Source organism: Dermacentor andersoni, chromosome 3 (assembly GCF_023375885.2).
Source record: "Dermacentor andersoni chromosome 3, qqDerAnde1_hic_scaffold, whole genome shotgun sequence".
Taxonomy (NCBI): domain Eukaryota; kingdom Metazoa; phylum Arthropoda; class Arachnida; order Ixodida; family Ixodidae; genus Dermacentor; species Dermacentor andersoni.
The window spans coordinates 95469952-95489830 of NC_092816.1; the positions used below are offsets into that span (position 1 = coordinate 95469952).

General features: G+C 46.8%; 1 protein-coding gene across 1 annotated transcript in view; it reads right to left on the reverse strand.

The window, feature by feature from the left end:
* The window catches only part of LOC126541972 (SEC14-like protein 2), a 72240-nt gene that overhangs the window by 42339 nt on the left and 10022 nt on the right, over positions 1 to 19879 (reverse strand). Inside the window, exon 2 of the mRNA XM_050188945.3 lies at positions 166 to 235. Coding sequence (XP_050044902.1) covers positions 166 to 235 — 70 coding nt within the window. The remainder of the gene's footprint in view (positions 1 to 165; positions 236 to 19879) is intronic.

Below are 19879 nucleotides of genomic sequence, written 5' to 3' on the forward strand. Positions count from 1 at the left end.
GGTCCCCCGTCAGTTTTCTCTTTCGGACCTCCTTCAGTAACACTTGTGACTACAACAGTTGTGTATATTTGTGACGTGACGGTAGACTTCAACTTCAAGCGGGAAAAGAAGCTTTGCTTAAAAGAAAAATGTTAAAAGAAAGTGTTTTGTCATGTAGTCACCCACCTCTGAGCCATCGAAGGAGGTAGCGGTCGTCATGCTCGGGCTTCAGTACATCTCCAACCGCCTCCCTGAACTGTAAGAAAAAAAGGATGCCAAAAATGAAATGCAAGTTCCTCAGTAAGTTTCATTCGTTTCTTGCTTCAGAAAACACACTTAACGCCACATCACAGTGCCCGTAATGGCTAGTGCGCACGCTTGGATCACGAAAACGCTAACGGAAGGAACAAATTTCGCGAATACGTAACGTAGTGAATAGCGGATGAAATGGCTGGTGTCAGATAAACATGCGTTGTAGGCGGGCGTAGGTGAACGCTTCAGGCACATTTATTGATTTCATGACATGCTTGACAGTATTCATTTTACCCAACAGTTATCATCTTTGCCTATGCCTCCGCCCTGTTGTCAGACTAAACGCCGCACGCAACAGCCGCGTCACATCAAGGAGGAGCTTCGCGCCGATCCTCAGTCTCTTACATGCGTAATCATGCGAACGACAATTAAAATTTGAAGTCTGTTATCTCGAAGCCTAGATACGCTAGAAGAATTCTTCCAACTGATACTGTGTAGAAACACGACTGCCTCTAACTTTTCAATACAAACGTACCCACTTACTGCCGTCAACAAAAAGTTAACTATTCAATTTTAGTTAATCGGGCTGCAGACAGCAATAATTATCATCTCATTTTGTTTCCCCCTGGCCACATAACTTATTTGCACAGGTGGTCTTCGCTTGCCTCCCAGTGCCCATTTTTAAGAAAGCCACAAAGCTTAATTTTGAACATCCTGTACAGCTATGCAAGAAAAAAAAAATGAACTATGGAAGACATCAGGATGTAATGCACAAAATTCTCTCGCTACAACGAAACGAACTTTGCTGCTCTTATGGGCTGTCAGACTGCACTACAAATATTCCTGCCTTAACGGCACAAGTACTATACCCGGGACAACAGCCGTGTGTCCCAAAACATGGCAGAAATTTGGTATTACAAAAAAAAAAGTCGTTTGGTTCTTCAAATTAGACACAGACATTGTTTCAGTTTCTCCAAGAGCTCGCCACATCGCTGCGCCGAGGCAGCGTCGATCCCGCAGGTGTAAGCCTTTGAATGGAAGAGAAGTGGGAGTGAACAGCGCCGTCTGATACGTTACTAGTGAACGTTTTTGCGCGCGTTTTCAAGAACAAGCAATCGCGTAGATTACCGTTCACTGCAACATCAATGAGCAGAATTCGAAAAGACGATCGGCGATCTCGAAGGCGCGTGGCATCCAACATGTTGTTACCCCTTTATAGAGTAGGAAACTCCGCTTGCATAGTTGTGAAGTCGGATTAAAGGCGTATGTCTTTTTTTTTTTTCATCTCCATCTTTTATGTCAAAGGTCTTTGACACGAGGACGAGGAGCAACAAAACAGCGCTGCCCCCTCCATAGTTTCTTAGTTTTTTTTTCTTCCTTTATTTTTTTTATGCGGCGTCCATTCTTACAACGTCCTTCAAGAGGGCTTTCACTCCGTTCCTCAAACGATATTTCTGTGCAGCGCGACCGATATGCGAGTTGCCCACTTCTACCAACATCAGCACGTGATCGCCATCCAAAGAACCGCTCAAGTCACTGTTGTTTTTATGGCGCTGTCTCAGTCGAAAGTAGCGCGAACGCCGCAGTGTTCGAGTCCGTGAGACTCTAGACTGGCGTCGAGTTCTTGCGTCAAATCGCGCCGCGTCCAACCGTCCAGCGAGTATGAAAAAAAGTTCACGCGAGAACCTGGAACCGTGCCCGGCCACACTGTACGGAACTCCTTCGACCGAGTGCATGTATGTACGGTTCGCTGCCGGGAGAAAACCGGTTCTCCCGCTGGATTGCCGTCGCACGCGGCACGTGTGGGGTTGTTCGGAGGGCAGGGACTTGGCAGCTAGACGGTGTAACCCTGAGTCACCGACGTAGAGACGACGGCTGATGCGGAGGTTACGCAGCACGCCATGAACAGCCGAATAGCGTCCTCGCGTTGGAGGTCAGTCGTGCGCTTAATTTCTTCGGCAGGCTTGTCGTCTGACGCTCAGGGAAATTGCTATAAGTGATGCCCCGGTCGTACTCGTCTCACGTCATCGCGGGACGGGACGATTAAAAAGCCTGATACGTAACCCATCGGGTGTTCTTCTCTCGTAGCGACTGGCGTATGGAATGTTTAGTAGCGGCCGCTCAGTGGTCATCGAGAGGAACCGTTGGGATCTGCAGATATCGCGCGATGAGCTGGTAGTATCGGTGGTGAATACTCCAGGAAACTGGAGATGCTATGAGCCATACAAGCGGGTCTTATGCCACCAGTGCTACCTAGGTATAATCGTGGGACCGTTTTACGGCGCTGGTAAATTACGGTTGGTTGGTTCTAAAGAGACTTTCGTGTCATCGAGTGGCCGCAGTGCCATCAGTGAATGTATGGGAAACGACTATACCGGCAATAGCACCGAGTGAAAGCTTTCTCGGGACAATCTTTTACAATTGTAACGATACAACCTCCACGTTTGTGACAATAGTTCAGAGGGATAGGAACGGTGCTGAGCCGAATGAGATAGCTAGAATATATTGTGACTTGATCCAGAGATCAACGCGTGCATTGCACGTGTGCAGCGAGGAATTTCAATGCCTTGCTTAAGATACTGAGAGTGTACATGCCTTGAGCGTGCTCAACTCTGTTCTTTTCTGGTTCCCGTTTAACTGGGTTTAATGGGTTCGTCCTTTCTTTGTCACTGGATTGTTTGAGTAACTGCAAGTGTAAATTTTATTTCTCAGTTAAAAGGTTTACAGCGGCTTAGTCATTCCCGATCTCTGATCTGTTTCAAGTGCCCATGTACCGGATTCCGGCGCCAATTTACGAGTGAAATCATGGTGTGAAGCGTTGCTCGACTTTTTTTATATGAACTTTCACTTGACGCGAGCAAGTCTCTCTGCAAAGACAACGAATCACGATACAATAATAAATTTCTCGCTGTTGACGCTTTCTCTGGTGCAAATTGATAAGGCTATTAGTTTCTTTCAGCCATGAACAGCTCCAAAAATCCCCAAACGATTTCAGCATTCCGCATGCATAAGTGATCTTCAAAGCGAGCACGGAAAACCATTACGGTAACTGCATTCATTCGAAACACTGAAAAGTAGTACTGGGAAATATTTTATAGAAGTCTCAATAAGACGTCGGCGACAAGCTAGTGGTTAGTACTTATCAAGTGCTCCAAAAATTTTGCATTACTTTGTATCGAGTGTGGAAATCAACCTGCCAGAAAAAATAATCTGGCCGACCGAGATTTTGTTGATAACGACCACCTAGTATCTCTCCGCGGAGTTCTAAAATGAAGTGCAAAAGCAAATTAAATTATGGGGTTTTACATGCTAAAACCACTTTCTCATTATGAGGCACGCCGTAGTGGATGATTCCGGAAATTTTGACCACCTGGGGTTCTTTAACATGCACCTAAATCTACGTACACGGGTATATTCGCATTTTTGCCCCCATCGAAATGCGGCCGCCGTGGCCGGGATTCGATACCGCGACCTCGTGCTCAGCAGTCCACCACCATAGCCACTGAGCAACCACGGCGGGTAAAGTGCAAAAGCAAAATATAGAGAAATGTTTGAAGAAAACCTGGGCCTAATGGTGGGCTTTTGTGTGTCAAAGGGCGGAAACAAATAGGCCGCCGCCGGGGAGACATCCGAAGCCTGTACGAAAAAAAAGCACATTTATCGATCCGTTTGCTTCGCGTTATCGGTCACTGTAGCAACGATCTCCGCACGCCAATTCGGGTGGCTGGCCTCAGGGCTCCGACGCCCGGAACACAGCGTAACTGTGGTCCCCTTCGTCTCGCGTCCTTGACCTCTGTGCCCGCCTCGCAAGCAGCGGGTTTATTCGGTGGTACAATGCATGTTCCTTCTCGCAGGATGGCTTCGAAGACCCCAGCGCAGTGCTGAAAGGAGCTCTGGCAGACAATGCAAGAAGTTTAGGTGACATTTTGCACTATTTGAAGCGCTCGTCGTGATTTGGTAATGTCGATCACAATGAGCACTCCAAATAACGATAAATGTCGGCAGCTCACCGCTATACTTGAATAGGAATGTGTAGAATCATTGCATTCTACCTATACTATCATATGGGGCCGTAACATTGTGTGTAAAAGAAGCTTGAAAAGAAATTAAGGACTGCGGAACGGGAAGGATGGAATGAAAAATGTTGCGCATAACGTTAAGAAACAGAAAGACACCGGTGTGGATTAGAGAGCAAGTGGGTGGAGTCACCATTCTAGGCCATGTAATGCGTAGATAACCGGGGCAGATAACCTGTGGTCTATTATAGTTACAGAATAGGTGCAAAGGGAACTGAAGGCGCAGTCGAGGACGGCCGATAATTAGGTGGTGGAAGGAAATTGGCAACTTTGCAGGAATAACTAATAATAAGCTAGCGCAACACTGGAGTGATCGTTGGGAGAGGTCTTCTTGCATTGGATATAAAGAAATAGGCTGATGATGAAGTGCTCGTAGATTTTCAGAGTTTCGGAGTAGAGGTACAAATGGAAGCAATCCTACCCTCATGGTGACTATAAAAAGAAAGAAAGAAAACACGTCAATGTTAATTCCGTAAACTGACTCAGAGCATTCGGCACCTGGGGAAAGCGCGTTTTCCAGAGCACTATTCGTTGACGCAGCACTGAATTCAGGCGCCCCTAACACGTATTAGACACCGCGGCAAGAAAACCACTATGCGTCCAAAGAAGCAAGTAGCACAGCACGACAAACGCAGTCGTTACAATACACTGGCCAAGAGGACCGCAGAACGATTGCGTGTTATCCCGAGCCGTGACCGCTTGAATTGCCGTGAGTCCAGTTGCAGCTGGCTATTGCTCCGCATGGCACGAGCAAAAAGAGAGGAGAGTTTTAAAGCGTTTAAAGTGAGGCAAAGGTACACGAACAAAGGAAGTGCAATACAGAGGTGCATGAGAGCTGAAGAATGAATGGCTTCCATATATAGCTAGCACTGGGTTGGTCGGTTGGTCAGCCGGCCAGGAGTACTTCTGTATACAGTGTGAAATTGCGCAATGTTGTCGAATTTCGCAATGGCGACGTTCTGAGCCAGTCAGAGGCTCCTGTGGGCCTTTGTGTACCCCAGGGCATCTTTCACTACACAGTGAGCTCCTTTAAGTACAATAAGCTCCTTTCAGTACAAGAAGTGCCCCAGGGCGTCTATCATTGGATGCCGGTGAAGACGCCTTCTCACTTGACCCGATTTCGCAATCCGCTCGGCACGCCTAATGTTCGGCCGTTGGGGTCGCGGCAATGGCTTTGGATCCCCGTTGACTGCACCCTTGTTGCCCCGCGCCATTCTTTAGTGCAGTTTCGCACCCCGCTATGGCCCGATCGGAAGTGGGACACGTATTGGCAACAAGCGCATTTCTGCACGAAAAATGAATTAGGTGCAAGAACTTTTAAACGCCCAACTCCAAGTCCGTCTTTCTCTTTTGTTTACTGGATAGGAACGTTCTTTTTTTCTTTGTTACAACTGTGGATGCATAAATACAGACCAAGAAATTAAACTCGACAAGTACGGCACTCAAGGAAGGCATTGCTGCTCAGCTAATTACCCTATGTATCTAAGTGTGCGCGCACGCGCACGCACGCACACACACACACACGCACCGACAGATGGGTGACAATTCCTCCGTTTCGTGAACCTTTCTCCGCCTTGCGGGCTTCCGGAGAACTGACTTCACATGCTGTATTCGGTGTTCATGCACCATTAATTCAACCACGCTCTGCGACATGATGGCCTCCTGGTTAGCTGAGATGATAGAGTGATCATGTGAACCCTGGAACGGTGTTTGTCCCAGCCTAGATTCCCAGACAAGGATGAACTTCCTTTTCTTTTTCAACTGCAAAGCTTTCTTTCCAATAAACCCGTATGGGTTGCCTCTGTATATATATATATAGCGTAGGGCTGCACAAGAGCGGATGACAATTCATTTCACTTCTGGTTTTCGTATACTAGACATGTGGGGCAAAGGAAGACCCGTGTTCGACTGTGTAAGCAAATGCGTCTCGAGCACCTTGAAAGGAAGATTGAGTGTAAAGCAGCGCACGTGTTTCGCCTCTTTAGCGCAGCCCGGGCGCGGGAAGGTCCGAAATGTAGCGATAACAAAATTTTATGCAAGGACAAAGAGGCGCGTGCTCGGTGTCCCCATAATCGCACCAGTTCAAACATCTCAGTCGACCAGAAAGCTGCGCGAACACCACCGGCCTTCCCTTTCGTATAGAATGTGCTGCTCCGGCTATTTACGAAAAGAGCACGCGCCACAAGTCAACGTGCGCTCAGAAAGAGTAGACGAGAGCGCGTCTACCATATGACTCTCTATCACGGTTTCTTCTTGCGGCGTATTTCGTAACCGGCGTTCTGTTGTATTGCGAATACCCCGAACAAATATTTGGAAAATCCCGAAGCTTCTGAGCGCGCGTATGCTTGTCGTAATAAATGTCGTTAATTATTTTTTGTTTCTCTTTCTTCTTCGTGGCCATGAAGCGTGACCACGAACCTTGCTTTCTTTTCAGCGGTAAGGAAAGTGCGGTCATTCGCTGCGGGAATCGGGAAAACGTAATTATTTTTTCTGTCGAGAGTCGTTTGTATTCCGCGGATGTCATTGCCCGGATACCACGCAGTGCCGTGTATAGCATCGAGGAAAAAAATAACGATACGCGAGCAGGAAAGACGGCCCTTGAAGCACTCCTGGTAGCCTGCAATGGCGGTACACACGTGCTCGTGCACAATGTATCATGGTGGCGCCGAGTTGACAAGGGCAAATAAAGTTCAACGTCAGCCAAGCACTAGTCTGCGGAACCTTCTGGACCTTGAGAGGGTTAAAGCTTGTGGCGTGGAACTTACAATGGTCATGTTCCGCGTTGCCAAAGCTCTGGTCAGCGAAATGTTCGGTACGTTGAGAAATAGCATGTTCGCGGGTGCGGAGTTGTTGATGAGGGCTAGTTCACCGTTTTGAAACGGCCGTCTGCACAACCCGAAAGGTCCTCCGGCTGAAGCAGGCATGAAAAGGGGGCCCCCTAGTGACGTAACATTAGCGAGCATTCTTTATTAAAATAGCGACCCAAACGTCTTAGAGAGACCCGTGTGAAAACCTACCCGTGGGGAATTGGGATTTGTCACTTAAGTTCACATATGATCGAATACAATAAAAAATGATACTGAATTAGACGTGAGAATCTAGCTGCATCAGTACATATCCAATCGGCCCTTACGTCAGCACCATCGTTACCAGCAATACGAGATTCTTTGCTTCTGTTCTCCGTCGCTTATTCTAACGTAAACATTGACACGAGTCACTTTTACTCCTTTCCAACGCGCAGGGTAACGAACTTGAACTGAAACTTCCAGCCTTTCGGCATATCTTTTCTCTCTCTGTGACAATAAAAACGTAAAAAGAAAGTGCTTGAAGTATCACCCCTACGCCAAATGGTTGTTGCGGCAAGCTAGCCATGGTGGTGATATGAAAGAGAGAAAGAGAGAGAAACCGGTACAGTTAACGACATATATATATATATATATGCTTTGAGATGGATCTATGATTAGAACAGACGTGGTTACGTCATGGTCAGATGATGCAGACGTTAACATGCGATTTAGAAAATGCTGAAATTAACAACCTCCATCATGTGCCTGCAGTATTGTTAGTGGCGAGCATTTCTTGAATTCTCGAAGCCACAAAGATAGTTGGTCGTTGATTCGTCTTTTGGACGAACGTACGTCAGTTACGTGGACAGATGCACTCAGCAACTAATTTTGCGCACATCTGGCTGTCAAAACAACCTGTAATAACTTCAATATAGCACGTCACGAAAACTGAATTCTTCAAGCGAGGTTTTCTAGTGGTGTTCTTGTTGCTCGAAGGCCAATTTCAAGCAGGAGAGAATACCCGCACGCATGACTTTGCTGGCGCGCGGCATCAGACAACAGCTGCCGGAAAATTACTGTGGGAGGCCGTTTGAATCCTTGTTAGCCGCGGTTGCGGTTTCCGCGGAGCGGTTTGACGTTATGCACTTACAAACGCTTTTTTCGTCTTTCTGCAAAATTCTACGAACAATATGCTACCTGCGCTGCAGAAAAGATGCAGACAATCTTCAGGCTGTCTGAAAGTACACATGTGCGGCTGCGGTTGCTGTTATTACGGGGCGGCAAAGTACACAAAATTCCTGTATACACAGTCCTCAGAATCACTGCAGGATATAGTCTTATCTACGTGCCAACATCAAAAGGTGTGCAGAACGTCTGTATACTCGTGCCTCAAGAAGTCAGCAGGATAAATCCTACATTAAGGCTACTGGCCGTATGCAGAAAGCCTACAGACCAGATATACATGGGAAGTCACGTTGAGCAGGAAGGTGACAGGAGTGGCACATAGCCTAGATAAAGTACGCAGAAATGTCCCAACCGTTTCTGTAAGGGCTAGAGAGTTACCGTAATTCAATGGGGTTATCTTGGACAGTTTGGTGAACGTTGATGGCCACGTACCTTGTCGTTGGTTATCACAGTTAACTCACCAAAGTACACATCGTTTTACGAGTGCAAGAAAGAAAAATTAACAAAAAAAGAAACGAAAAAATGTGGAAAAGGTTACTAACGCGATGCCGTTGAACACCTGCTCCGCAGTCTCATGACCTGTCGCCTGCCACTTTTTTTGTCAGTTAGGTTATCAACCAGACGAACGTCCGGTTTGCGTCCAGTTTGGGTAGCAAACCGGACGCTCGCCCTGTTCACTTCCCTGCCTTTCCTCTCCTTGCTTTCCTTCTCTCTCTCTCTCTCTCTCTTTCTTTCAGTTTACGGTAGCCCCCGCCTGCCTGCCGGCAAGGCTGTCGCCCTTTTGCCCGAGTAAGCGCGCACAAATGCAGTTAAGGATAACCACGGTCACCTTAATCGTGTTCAAGGGAACGCACCGAAAGACAAATGCGTTACGCACATTCTCCGAGGGCCGCTATATTACCGCTCGCGCCAGCGAGAAACCAGCTAATGCTCCGGTAGCCATTCGCTTCGTAAGCAGCCATGCGTGCCGCGCACACGGGCTAGGCAAATTTTCTTTTTTTTTTTCCAGCAAACTGCAACAACGCGTGACCCTCAGTCGCCATCCTCGGCACGTGTTAAGAGATACAGCGCTCCTCGTTCTGGCGGTCGGCTAAGCGGGGACCTCACTGCCGTGGCCTCTACTATAGCGGTTTGGTCACTTTCACTAATACTAGGTGGCGGGACGGGAATGAAAAGCGGTCGATAAAAATTCAGCCGCTTTGTGTTGCTCGTGAAGTATCAGACGGATTGCTAATTGATAATTGAATATGCTCGAAAAAGCTGCGCTTCCCAACAGAATAGGTAGATTGCTCGTGCCACAATAAAAGTATGGCGTTTTTAGGGCAGTAGATGAAACCAGTAAAAAAATGATATATATATATATATATATATATATATATATATATATACCTCTTGGCACTAATATAATTTTTTCATCTGTCGGTCAACTGAAATGAAGTAGGAAAGATGGCCGTGCCAATTTTGAATATATACAGTAGCTACCGTGAATTTCGGTGCCATTTTGGCTCGTTTTTTCGCGAGAACGAAATTAAATGCGCGTTGTCAAGAAAACGAAAATGCCATTTCATCTGACCTTCGTGACCCAACACTTTGCAACAACAATATTTTTTTTTTAAGTTTATGGTATTTTACAGCATTTGCCACGGTGAAGGCACCATTAATTTCCCAGGCAGGCTTCACCAGGAGAAAGATACGTGTGATCATTGTTCAGTGCTTGAATTCGTCCTCCTTCAAATGGTGACCAATGTTGATTATCTTCGCTTTTACCAAACGTCTAAGCCGTAAGAGCGACAACTATAGCCGTATCGTGATTCGTCCAGTAGAATGACATCGAGAGAAAATCAGAGATTGCAGTTACGACATACCTTGTTGCCTCGCTGGCGTCTGAGAGCGTCCGAGTTCGATACCCGAGACGCGGAGGCCGCATTTGTTTACTTGTTTACTTAGTAAACACTTGTTTACTTAGTATTAGGTGCGCAGCAAAAAGAAAAAAAAAAGAAAGAAACGCTGGTCGCCAAAATTTTTCGACACGCTCGCTGCGGCTTCTCGAGTGACGAACCGGACGTTAAAAAAACAACAAATAATTAACCACACTTCTGCGAACTAGTAACTATTAAATCTATCGCCATTTCCTCGTTACGTTCCAACTCGGCCTACCTTGTAGAACTGCGGGTGCCCACGGAACATAGCTGTTGAAATTCACAACTTTTTTCTAGGGCTAAGTTTAGGCACAGGAGGCTCTTCAGTATATAACTTGCTGCTTTTATTGATTCTTCAACGACGGCCCGCTCATATCCGTGAGGTCTTTTGAGGCACTCGAGAGCTCTAGACCGACGCAACGCTTTAAATAGTGCTCCCTATCTGCGCGTCAACACGGCAACTCGACAGTTCCGTACGTGGAGAGCGTTGCAGTGCGATATCGCCAGCGTGTCACCGACGGTGACCTGAGTGACAGCTTATCACAGGCGCAGCTATATAGTGTCAGCAACACCTGTGCGCGAAGTGCTTGCACGTACCGTGAGAGCATTCTCCAGCATTTCATTTGCCCCCGATTAGCGAAACACTAGCGAATGGAAAGAAGAACTTTAACATCCACTGATTGATTTCACCCGAGAGTGGGCTTATTATTTATGGAATTTTTTTTTTTTTGAGGGAAAAGGACACATTTTACTTCTACCTTTTTTTAATGGAGAACTATCATTGTTGCGAATTGAGACGCACTGTTATGAAACTGTCTAAAGCGCTTCGCAATTTTTGAAAAACGCTGTCGACTGACTTAGGCGTCGCCCGTGGAAAGAAGGCTCGCTGGTTAGCTCACAGGACATAGGATAAAATCCGTGAAAACGTAATGTTCGGTCTGGCGTTGCTAACGTACCGTCAGCCGCAAAAGTTTACGGACTGCGGGATCTGAGAAAACGTTTGACTTCCAAGCAGCCTGTAACAATATTCAGCAAAAGAAAATAGCACAATTTCGTTCACATATATTGGTAGAGGCTGTAAATGCCAATAGTAGGCTGCGTAGTGAGGCTGGGCGCATATTCAGCTTTTTTTTTTCTCAGATTTAGTGTTGAGTAAACTGTTGTGGCTGGCTCTACGTGCCTTGAAATCGGTGCAGAAATAAAAATTTGGCAAAAACGGAGCAGAAATATTGCGGGAAAGGGAAACGAAAGTGGTCGAAAGACAACTAGTGGCCAGTGGCAGCCGAACCCAGAACCTGTGTATTACGCCTGCGGTGCTTTACAGATTAAGCTAGCACCCCTTTGTTTTCGCGTCGATTTTCTGGGTTAAATTACACCAGCTTAAATAACATATAATGATAGATCTAATATTTTTTACGCCGTTCTTAAGCAGGAGGCCAACGTGAATGTAACCATTAAATTGCCCCTCACCAGGCCTGATAGCAAATATTGGTTATACGCTGGAAGCTGTCACATGCCCTCCATAGGGAGCCTTCTACCGCAAGAATTCTTTTTTTAATTGGTTTGTTAATACCAGAGATATTTCAGTGCCACGAACCCACGATTTCAGGAGGCGAGCTTCACCGCCAACATAGACACTCTTTCCAGTTGCCCCCGTCTAGCCTCCGCAAGTGAAGTTCCTTCCCTGCCTTCTCCCATGCCAAAGCTAGAGGATCATATGACACTACGACACGGGCTCCGCCTTCTATTTCTCTTTCTTTTTATTTTCTCGCTTTCTTTTTTTCGCTGTGCGGCGCCCTTCCGCTGTCGATCCCACGGTCGAGCTGTAGCGTTTGTGTCGTTTCGCGCTGCGCACGACGTTGCGCGCTGTGCACGAGATCACCTGACTAGCGGCACAAGTCAGTGCCACACGAACACCGAGGCAGACACAAGCGGTTCATAGGGCATGATCACGCGCTCGAACACGGTAGAGAATGACAGTGTCGCTCTCTCTGCGCGCGCGACTGCACGACACCGGAACAAGCAGACGAAACGGAAATGACCTTTCTCTTGCTATACAGTACGAAGTAAAACAAAGAACACGCGAACATTCGATCTGAATGTTTCATTCTTGCTCTGAAATTCAACCCTTGCCTATCAACAGATGAAACCAATAACTGATGTTGCCTCGAATAATTCCTGAAGTCACGTGTCCCTGTGAGTGACGTCATGCAACACTGCCATGTACGTAGGCGCATTTGCGCGATGTACGTTGACTCTCCGGCCTTGGAGCGCGGAGCCCGCGAGGAGAAGTGAGCGGTGCGCTCGGTTTGCATTTTCAGCTCTTTCCGCGGCGCGTAGCGGTGTGATGCTTTGCAGGCGCGATCGTTAGCGTGAATAGCATGCACTGTGCTTGTCAGTTCGAAGCGGCCAGACATGTGAGGAGCCCTTTAAGAGCTCGATCAAGACAAGGTCGCCAAATGCTGGCGGGACCATCAATGCTATGTATCGAAAACATAAACGGGATGCAACACTGGGCTTCATGCCGGCAACACAATATTCAAGTAAGTGATTCTGCAACATTTGGTAGGATCCGTGACACAAGCATGGGTAATAGAATATGTTGCTGCTTCAGTTTACAGATCCACAGACGCTGCGTTCTAGTGCGGTGTTGGCTAACACTCTCGACGATGCGAAAACATCCTATTAAAACTGATTCAAGTGGACATATTGAAGTCATTAAAGCTGTAGTTTAGGCTAAATGAGCATATTGTAAACGTGTATCAACATTATGCTACGTTAAACAGCTAGACTCAATTTATTCGTACAATACCGGATGACAGGGAGAGAAGTCGAAAGTGTCGGGAGGGTAAGTAGAGCTGAGTCCTGCGCGATCGCCCTTCGATGTCGTCGCCGTCTCTCTTATCGTAGTGGTCGGTGGTCGTCTCGAACGTCGCCGTCGTCCAGCCTACTATTCGCCGCTTCGGTCGGCACTTGAGAATTTCACTACGGTTAATATATTCTTTTATTCTTGACATCTTCCTCAGCAAATTAAACGTGCGCCAGCGATGAAGTCAGTTGCTTAACAAATCTTTGAGACATTGGCTCTGGGAACCTATCCACAGTGTTTGCGGAATACAGAACTTATTTAAGAGAGAGAGAGAGGTAGAGAGAGAGGGAGAGAGAGAGGCTTGCGTATGCTTTTGCGGCATATAGTAATGATTGAGAAATAGAGAGAAAAAATGCAGCAGATCCAACAAGTCGGAATCTATATACAGCGAATCTGTGTGTGAGGGCATAAATAGTCGAAACACGAGTGCACACCCGCACGCACACATACGCACGCACATGCACACATACACAAATTATACCGAGCCTTTCGTTAAGCGGAGTTGCTGACTACTAGTGAGTACGACGGACGCCTTGAACACAGCATTGTTATAGAGGCAGCATGCACATACGTACGCAGTGCAATTCGAACCCGTTATATCTGCAAGAAGCGTTTACTATTAAAAAAAAATTAAATTATGGGGTTTTACGTGCCAAAACCACTTTCTGATTATGAGGCACGCCGTAGTGGAGGACTCCGGAAATTTCAACCACCTGGGGTTCTTTAACGTGCACCTAAATCTAATTACACGGGTGTTTTCGGGAATCTAAGTACACGGGTGATCTCCCTGCGAAAAGTACTGAGCTTTTCCCTTTGAGTTATCATAAGTTCTTTTCTTTCCTGATTTTTTTTTTCCTATTAAGTAGTTACTCATGGCAGGTTTCCTTTCCATTGCTGCCACCCATGGGATTATTTCAGCCTTTCTGACTTTCCGCTTGACGTTCCGCTTGATGCGGAAGCGAGCGCCATCTGGTAGTGCTGCAAGAAACCCAGTGGCGCGCCCGCCACTGTGATTGGTTGGCCTATTCGGCGAGGTTCGCAAAGAAAAGTTTTCCTTAAAAAAGGAAGAACAAAGAAAACGAGGGAAGGGATTACGTATAGCAGCACGTGTGGCCTTGGGGCACGGAAATATTCTTGCGTCAGAAAGTGTTGCCGGATTCTCTCGGCGCGTGCCAGCTTCCGAAGACCATTAGATACGTTTCACCCCTTACGCATGCATTTGACGAGCAGCGAGGACCGTAATACCCCCCCCCCCCCCCAAAAAAAAAAAAAAAAAAAAGAAAATATTAAGTGGGCTCGACTCCTTTGTTGAGAGAAGTCTTTACTTCGCCGTCCTTGCGCTTAAGCTAGCCTTTCGTCAATACTCGCGACTTTCCTCCCGTGCGTGGCGCCATGCGACGACGCAGAATCGTACTTCACCCTGTGCGCGGCCCGAGACAAGCGCGCCTAATAATAAACTTGTCATGCGTACAGGGTAACAAGTGTGCACTTTCGAGAGGCAGAACGCCAACGAAATCTTCATCTTTATCTTTCTTTTGTTGTTGCGACTGTCGCGGACGATCGGCTGTTTTGACATATCGCGATACTCGATACGTTACCATGCACTTCGTCGGTAAGTGCCGGCCCTTCGGGGCTGCTCATTGCGGTAGCGGAACGCTCCATCGCATCGTACGACTACGCGGTCAAACCCTTACGCGAGCTAATCCCGTGCGCATGTGTTAAGAAATCAGCACTGACCGTCAACATCGACGCCAGTAGAAAATGTTACCGGGCGATTTTTGGCTGATGTGAAACATTTAGCGACGTGAAGTATTGCCTCTCGTTCTGGAAGTTTTTTTTTTTTCCATCTTGTACTTAATTTCTACGAGTAATTCAGACCTACTAGCAATTTCTCCGTTCTTAAACAGCTTTCACATACAAATGGGGAACAAATAGCGGATCAAGCATGCACATTTACGTCTGCCCCATTCGTAGCTATACGGAGAGCCCATGATTCCAGAAATATTTTCCTTTATGTTCATTTCTCATGTGGTGGTAGTGCGACGAGTAGCGTGTAAGCGTTATTCGAGTCAAGCAGTCCGTACAGGTTGTCAAGCAATACGTACTGGAGTCAAGGAGTGGAGTCAGTACTGGAGTCAAGCAGTACGTACTGCCTTACCTCCTTGCCCAACTAGCTCAGTTTTCTGTCGTTCTAATACTTGGTACGAGCGACTTTAGTGACAGAATGGTGTGGCAGTATAACCCGCATAAACCCCATGCCATGTAGCATGGCATACGTACACCTAAATATATACGGTACCACACGGCGACGACGACGACAAAAACTCGCCTGGAGTGTCCATATAATTGATATCGCAATAATAAACAAAACGATACTAAAGATGAGGATGTCGCAACGGAGAGTTCATTCGGTATCTAACACCCGTCCGCGCCACTACATGAGCGCTGTACACGATTCGAAGCCTTTAACCTCGATGACACAAGCGTCCCCCACGTAACAACACGAATGATAGGAGGCTCAAACAACAGTCGAGTTCAAGTTCAGTCCGTACTACAAGGAATTAGTGCGTTACTTCAAAGATAGCTGTACAGCACCCTCACAAACAGTTATCTAACCTCTCGTTCACTGAAATGTCATTTGTGAAGATGTTCGACTTTTGCTGACCACGTCTTTCATTTGCTTTCAGTTGCTGACCTGAACTTACGTTATGACGCAGCAACTGCTTCGCGGCTTCTTTTGGGAACGTATGCGTTCGCGAAGTGTCTGCGCGAGTTCCTCCTTAAACACGTTTTGAATGCCGCTCGTCGTTTATTCTTCGCTGAGTACTTCCTTCCTCATTGTCAACCGTTAAAGCAGAAGAGTGTCTGACATCTCAAAAAAGAAACCACTATTTAATAGTATACTTTAACAAAAAAAAATGAGAAATAAAGAAAGAAGGAAAGAAAGATGGAAAGAAAGAAAGGGAGTGTTGTCGTGATGCCGCAGCCCCCTGCCTTTTGCTTCCAAAGTCTACTAATGCTTTCGCCTAAGACGAGGAGACAGATAACAGGAAAACGGCGTTCTTTTCGTGTCTCGTGCTCACTCAATCCTGACCTTGACATTTTCGTGACACCTTCGTTGACTGCGGAGTGTTACGAGCTACGGGGAGGAGGAGGGCCGCAAATTTGTTTTTCTCGTCTCACGACAACGACGGTGCAGGAGAACTAAGCCTCGCGTGAGCGGGGGCTGGCGTTCACCCGAATCCGTGAAGAAAATCACCGCAATGAGACGAGACATCGTATACAGAAAGCATCGCTTCGAAGTTTTCCACACCCTTCGCGACGCCAAGCATGAAACGAACAGGTTTTGTTTTTTTCCCGGACTGTCTTTCTGCGACAGACATGGACGCGGTCGAGCAAGCGGTAAACGTGAATAGAACAACATACGCTCGAAGGATGTAAGACTGCCCAGCTCGCAGTTCTATTTAAAGAAGTCAAGGTTTTAATGCGCTCGTTAATGCCATAGATTAAACGCTTGAATACAACGGCGACAGTTAGGATAGTTAGCGACAACGTAGTTCCTTTCGGGTTCCTCTCTTTGTCTGATAGTAGGGGACAGAATGATATGATATGTTGCATTTGTTTTGTTTCTTTACGTTCCGCGCTGAAGTACTTTCTCAGAAAGTTGGTGCTGTCGCTTTTTTTTTCCAGGCCGCTAGCCACGAACAATCGCTTTTTTGAACGCGCACCGCCACGTTATTCTAACCGCGTGGCGTACCCATCGTGCAAACAACTTGCATGTTCTATGAACGTATCGAAAAGCTACATATGCCAACCAGTAGGTCCGACGATATGCGCGTGCTATTGTGGGAGAAAGCTTAATGATAAGAAGAGAGGTTAGCCGAGCGAAAGACTTGGCATGGGACTATTTGTTCGATATATGTTTGTTCAATATATATATATATAAAGATAAATTTTTCAGGCTACGTTTCAAATGTAAAGAAATTCAGCGATGCTACAAGGTAAACAGGACAAGTATTTAATTTCAACAGTTTAGACCCGTGGACCAACCTTCATCAGAGCTTACAAGAAAATGGCAGTTCGGCACTGAGAGTGAAGACAGCAGACCGGGTGCCCGGTCGTTCTCAGATACATTAAACCGAAAGAGACAGTTGTGACAGTGATTGACTTCTTTCTCCGCCCTTTGGCAGATTTACAGCTACCTTATTGGCAATGATAGAGGGAAAAAGGAAGGCGGAGTCCCATGTATATATGTAGGGCAAGTAGGTAAGTGAAAAAAAAGAAAACGAAGATAGAGGAAAAACACAGGAGGAGGGAGTCATAAGCCGGACAACGGAAGGGAGGCGGAGAGTAGCGACAGCTAGGTTCCCGTCGACACGAGGTAAGGAGGGAGAAAAGCGCAACACTTAGCAAATTAGTAAAATTAAAATTATTAATATATGAGCGACTGCTAGCTTTGAAACGTACGCAATGAATTTGCATAGAATTTTGCATAGAAAGCCCCCAGAAATTATGCAATTTTACTAATTTCTGTATTTATTCTGGCGTAACCGATCGAAAAAAACCCAGATGCCCCATCTCCGATAACCTCATACGAAACGTTTAGTATCCTATATGAAAACCCGTATGTTCTCGTATAACACGTTGGATTATGGGAAGTGGGTGTTGCGACGCATAATGGTTTCAATGCGAGGAGCATTCTTTGGTAACTTGACCCAATTTTGGGTACGCATGTCAGCCTGCTTGTTCCCGCCTAACCCCTTTCACGCCAACATGGGTCACTGAGCAGTATACGGTCTAACGTGTAGAAAGTATCGGGCTGCCGTACAGAAGAAAGTGGGCTGAGAAGACCAACCATAGGAATAACTTGGGTCACTGAGTACGTAATACTGGATATGTGCCGCTCTTCAACGAACCTCTTGGACGCCAACTTTGGTCACTAGCGATGTGCCAAGCACTCTTCGAGGACAAAAGCGATTGTTTCACGGTGCTCGACTTCCCCCCGCTTCCGACCATGAATTTAACTGACGCAAGTTTGTTAGTTTATTCGTAGCTATGCAAGAAATGTGCGAGCAGCACGTTTTCGTGCAAGTTATGTCACCAACCGGCAGCGAAAGCGCAACCCGCATAAAGCGGTCACGTGATGACAAACGGCACACGTGTCCGGGGTGCCCTCGTACATCGTGCGTTTTTCCTATGGCATTCGTGCTTCGGCGTTATTTTATCTGTTACCGCTTTCTCTTTGTGAGCTTCTCTGCGCTCTCCGTTCCGTTGCTCCGCGCATCGAATTTCCTTACGCGCAGTGCGTCTGCACTGGCGAAACAGGAAACTCCAGTCTTAGACTTGGCTCTTTCGCCATGCATGCAGAGGCTCATTTCGCGTGGACATCCGAGAACGGGCGATAAGCGTGCAAAGCTCTTTCCTTGGGAAATGGAGAAACCGCAGGCTCCTTAGGAATAACCAAATGCAAGCTTCTCGAGGCACCCGCCTCGAGGAATCCCACACTGCATGCACGTGTGCATCTGTGACGGCGCTTTTGAAATACGGCAGACGTTTATAGCTTTTCTTTTTTTTTTCTGTTCGTTTGTATAAGAAGGCAGTAAAAAATTGACCTAACACGGCAGAAGAACAGAAAAATATAGGTGAAAGCAGCCATGACTGTTAGTCAGGGAAGTCATTTCAATTCGAGTTTTCTTAGAGAAAAATCTTACCGAGAGGCATATGGGCTAAACAGGGCTTTCTCTTTCCACCACTTCTACCCACCGCAGAAGCGCAGAGGCCATATATGGTGTTGCGCTATACTGAGCTGAAGGTCGTATATTCGATCCCGGCGGCGGCGACCGCGTTCAAAAAGCTCGTGTACTTAGATGTAGGGGCACGTTTGAAAACAACAGGTTAATTGAAATTAAATTATGGGGTTTTACGTGCCGAAACCACTTTATGATTATGAGGCACGCCCTAGTGGAGGACTCCGGAAATTTCGACCACCTGGGGTTCTTTAACGTGCACCTAAATCTAAGTACACGGGTGTTTTCGCATTTCGCCCCTATCGAAATGCGGCTGCCGTGGCCGGGATTCGATCCGTGATCTCGTGCACAGCAGCCCAACACCATAGCCACTGAGCAACCACGGTGGGTTAAAACAACAGGTGGCCGAAATTATTTCGGTGTCCTCCACTAGACGTCTAGACACAGACGCATCGTCCTCAGCGAAAGACTGTAACGCCAGACAAGAAAGCGAAGACCTCATCGAAACGTGGAAGGCCAAGATCGTCTCCGAGGACCTGGAACAACAACAACAACACCTCGTCGCCAGGGCCAAGGAGGCAGTGAAGGCCAGAGGGTTCCTGGAATGAGGAGACCTCCCATCCATAGTAGAATCGGCGCTTGCCCCGGGATACCACTTCAAAAATAAACGTTTGTTCCTCCTCCTCCTCCACTGTACGGCATGCCTCGTGATTGGATCGTGGATATGGCCACTTAAAACACCGTAATTTTTTTCTAAGTACATGTCTTTGCTTGTGGAATGTGCAGCGGCCGTTGCTTACGTCATATATTTCACGTTCGTCGCAGTTTGTAGTAGTGACGTGTAGCGTCTTCGTCAACACAGGTGGCAGTATTTCAATATATATATATATATATATATACACACACACACACAAGTTTGACTTCAAGAACATCGTTTATACTAGTTGAGCCGACAGAGAGAGAGCAAGGACAGGAAAGGCAGGGAGGTCAACCAGACGAGCACCCGGTTTGGTACCCTACACTGGCGGTAGGGGAAAGGGAAATAGAAAGAGGAAAAAAGGGAGAG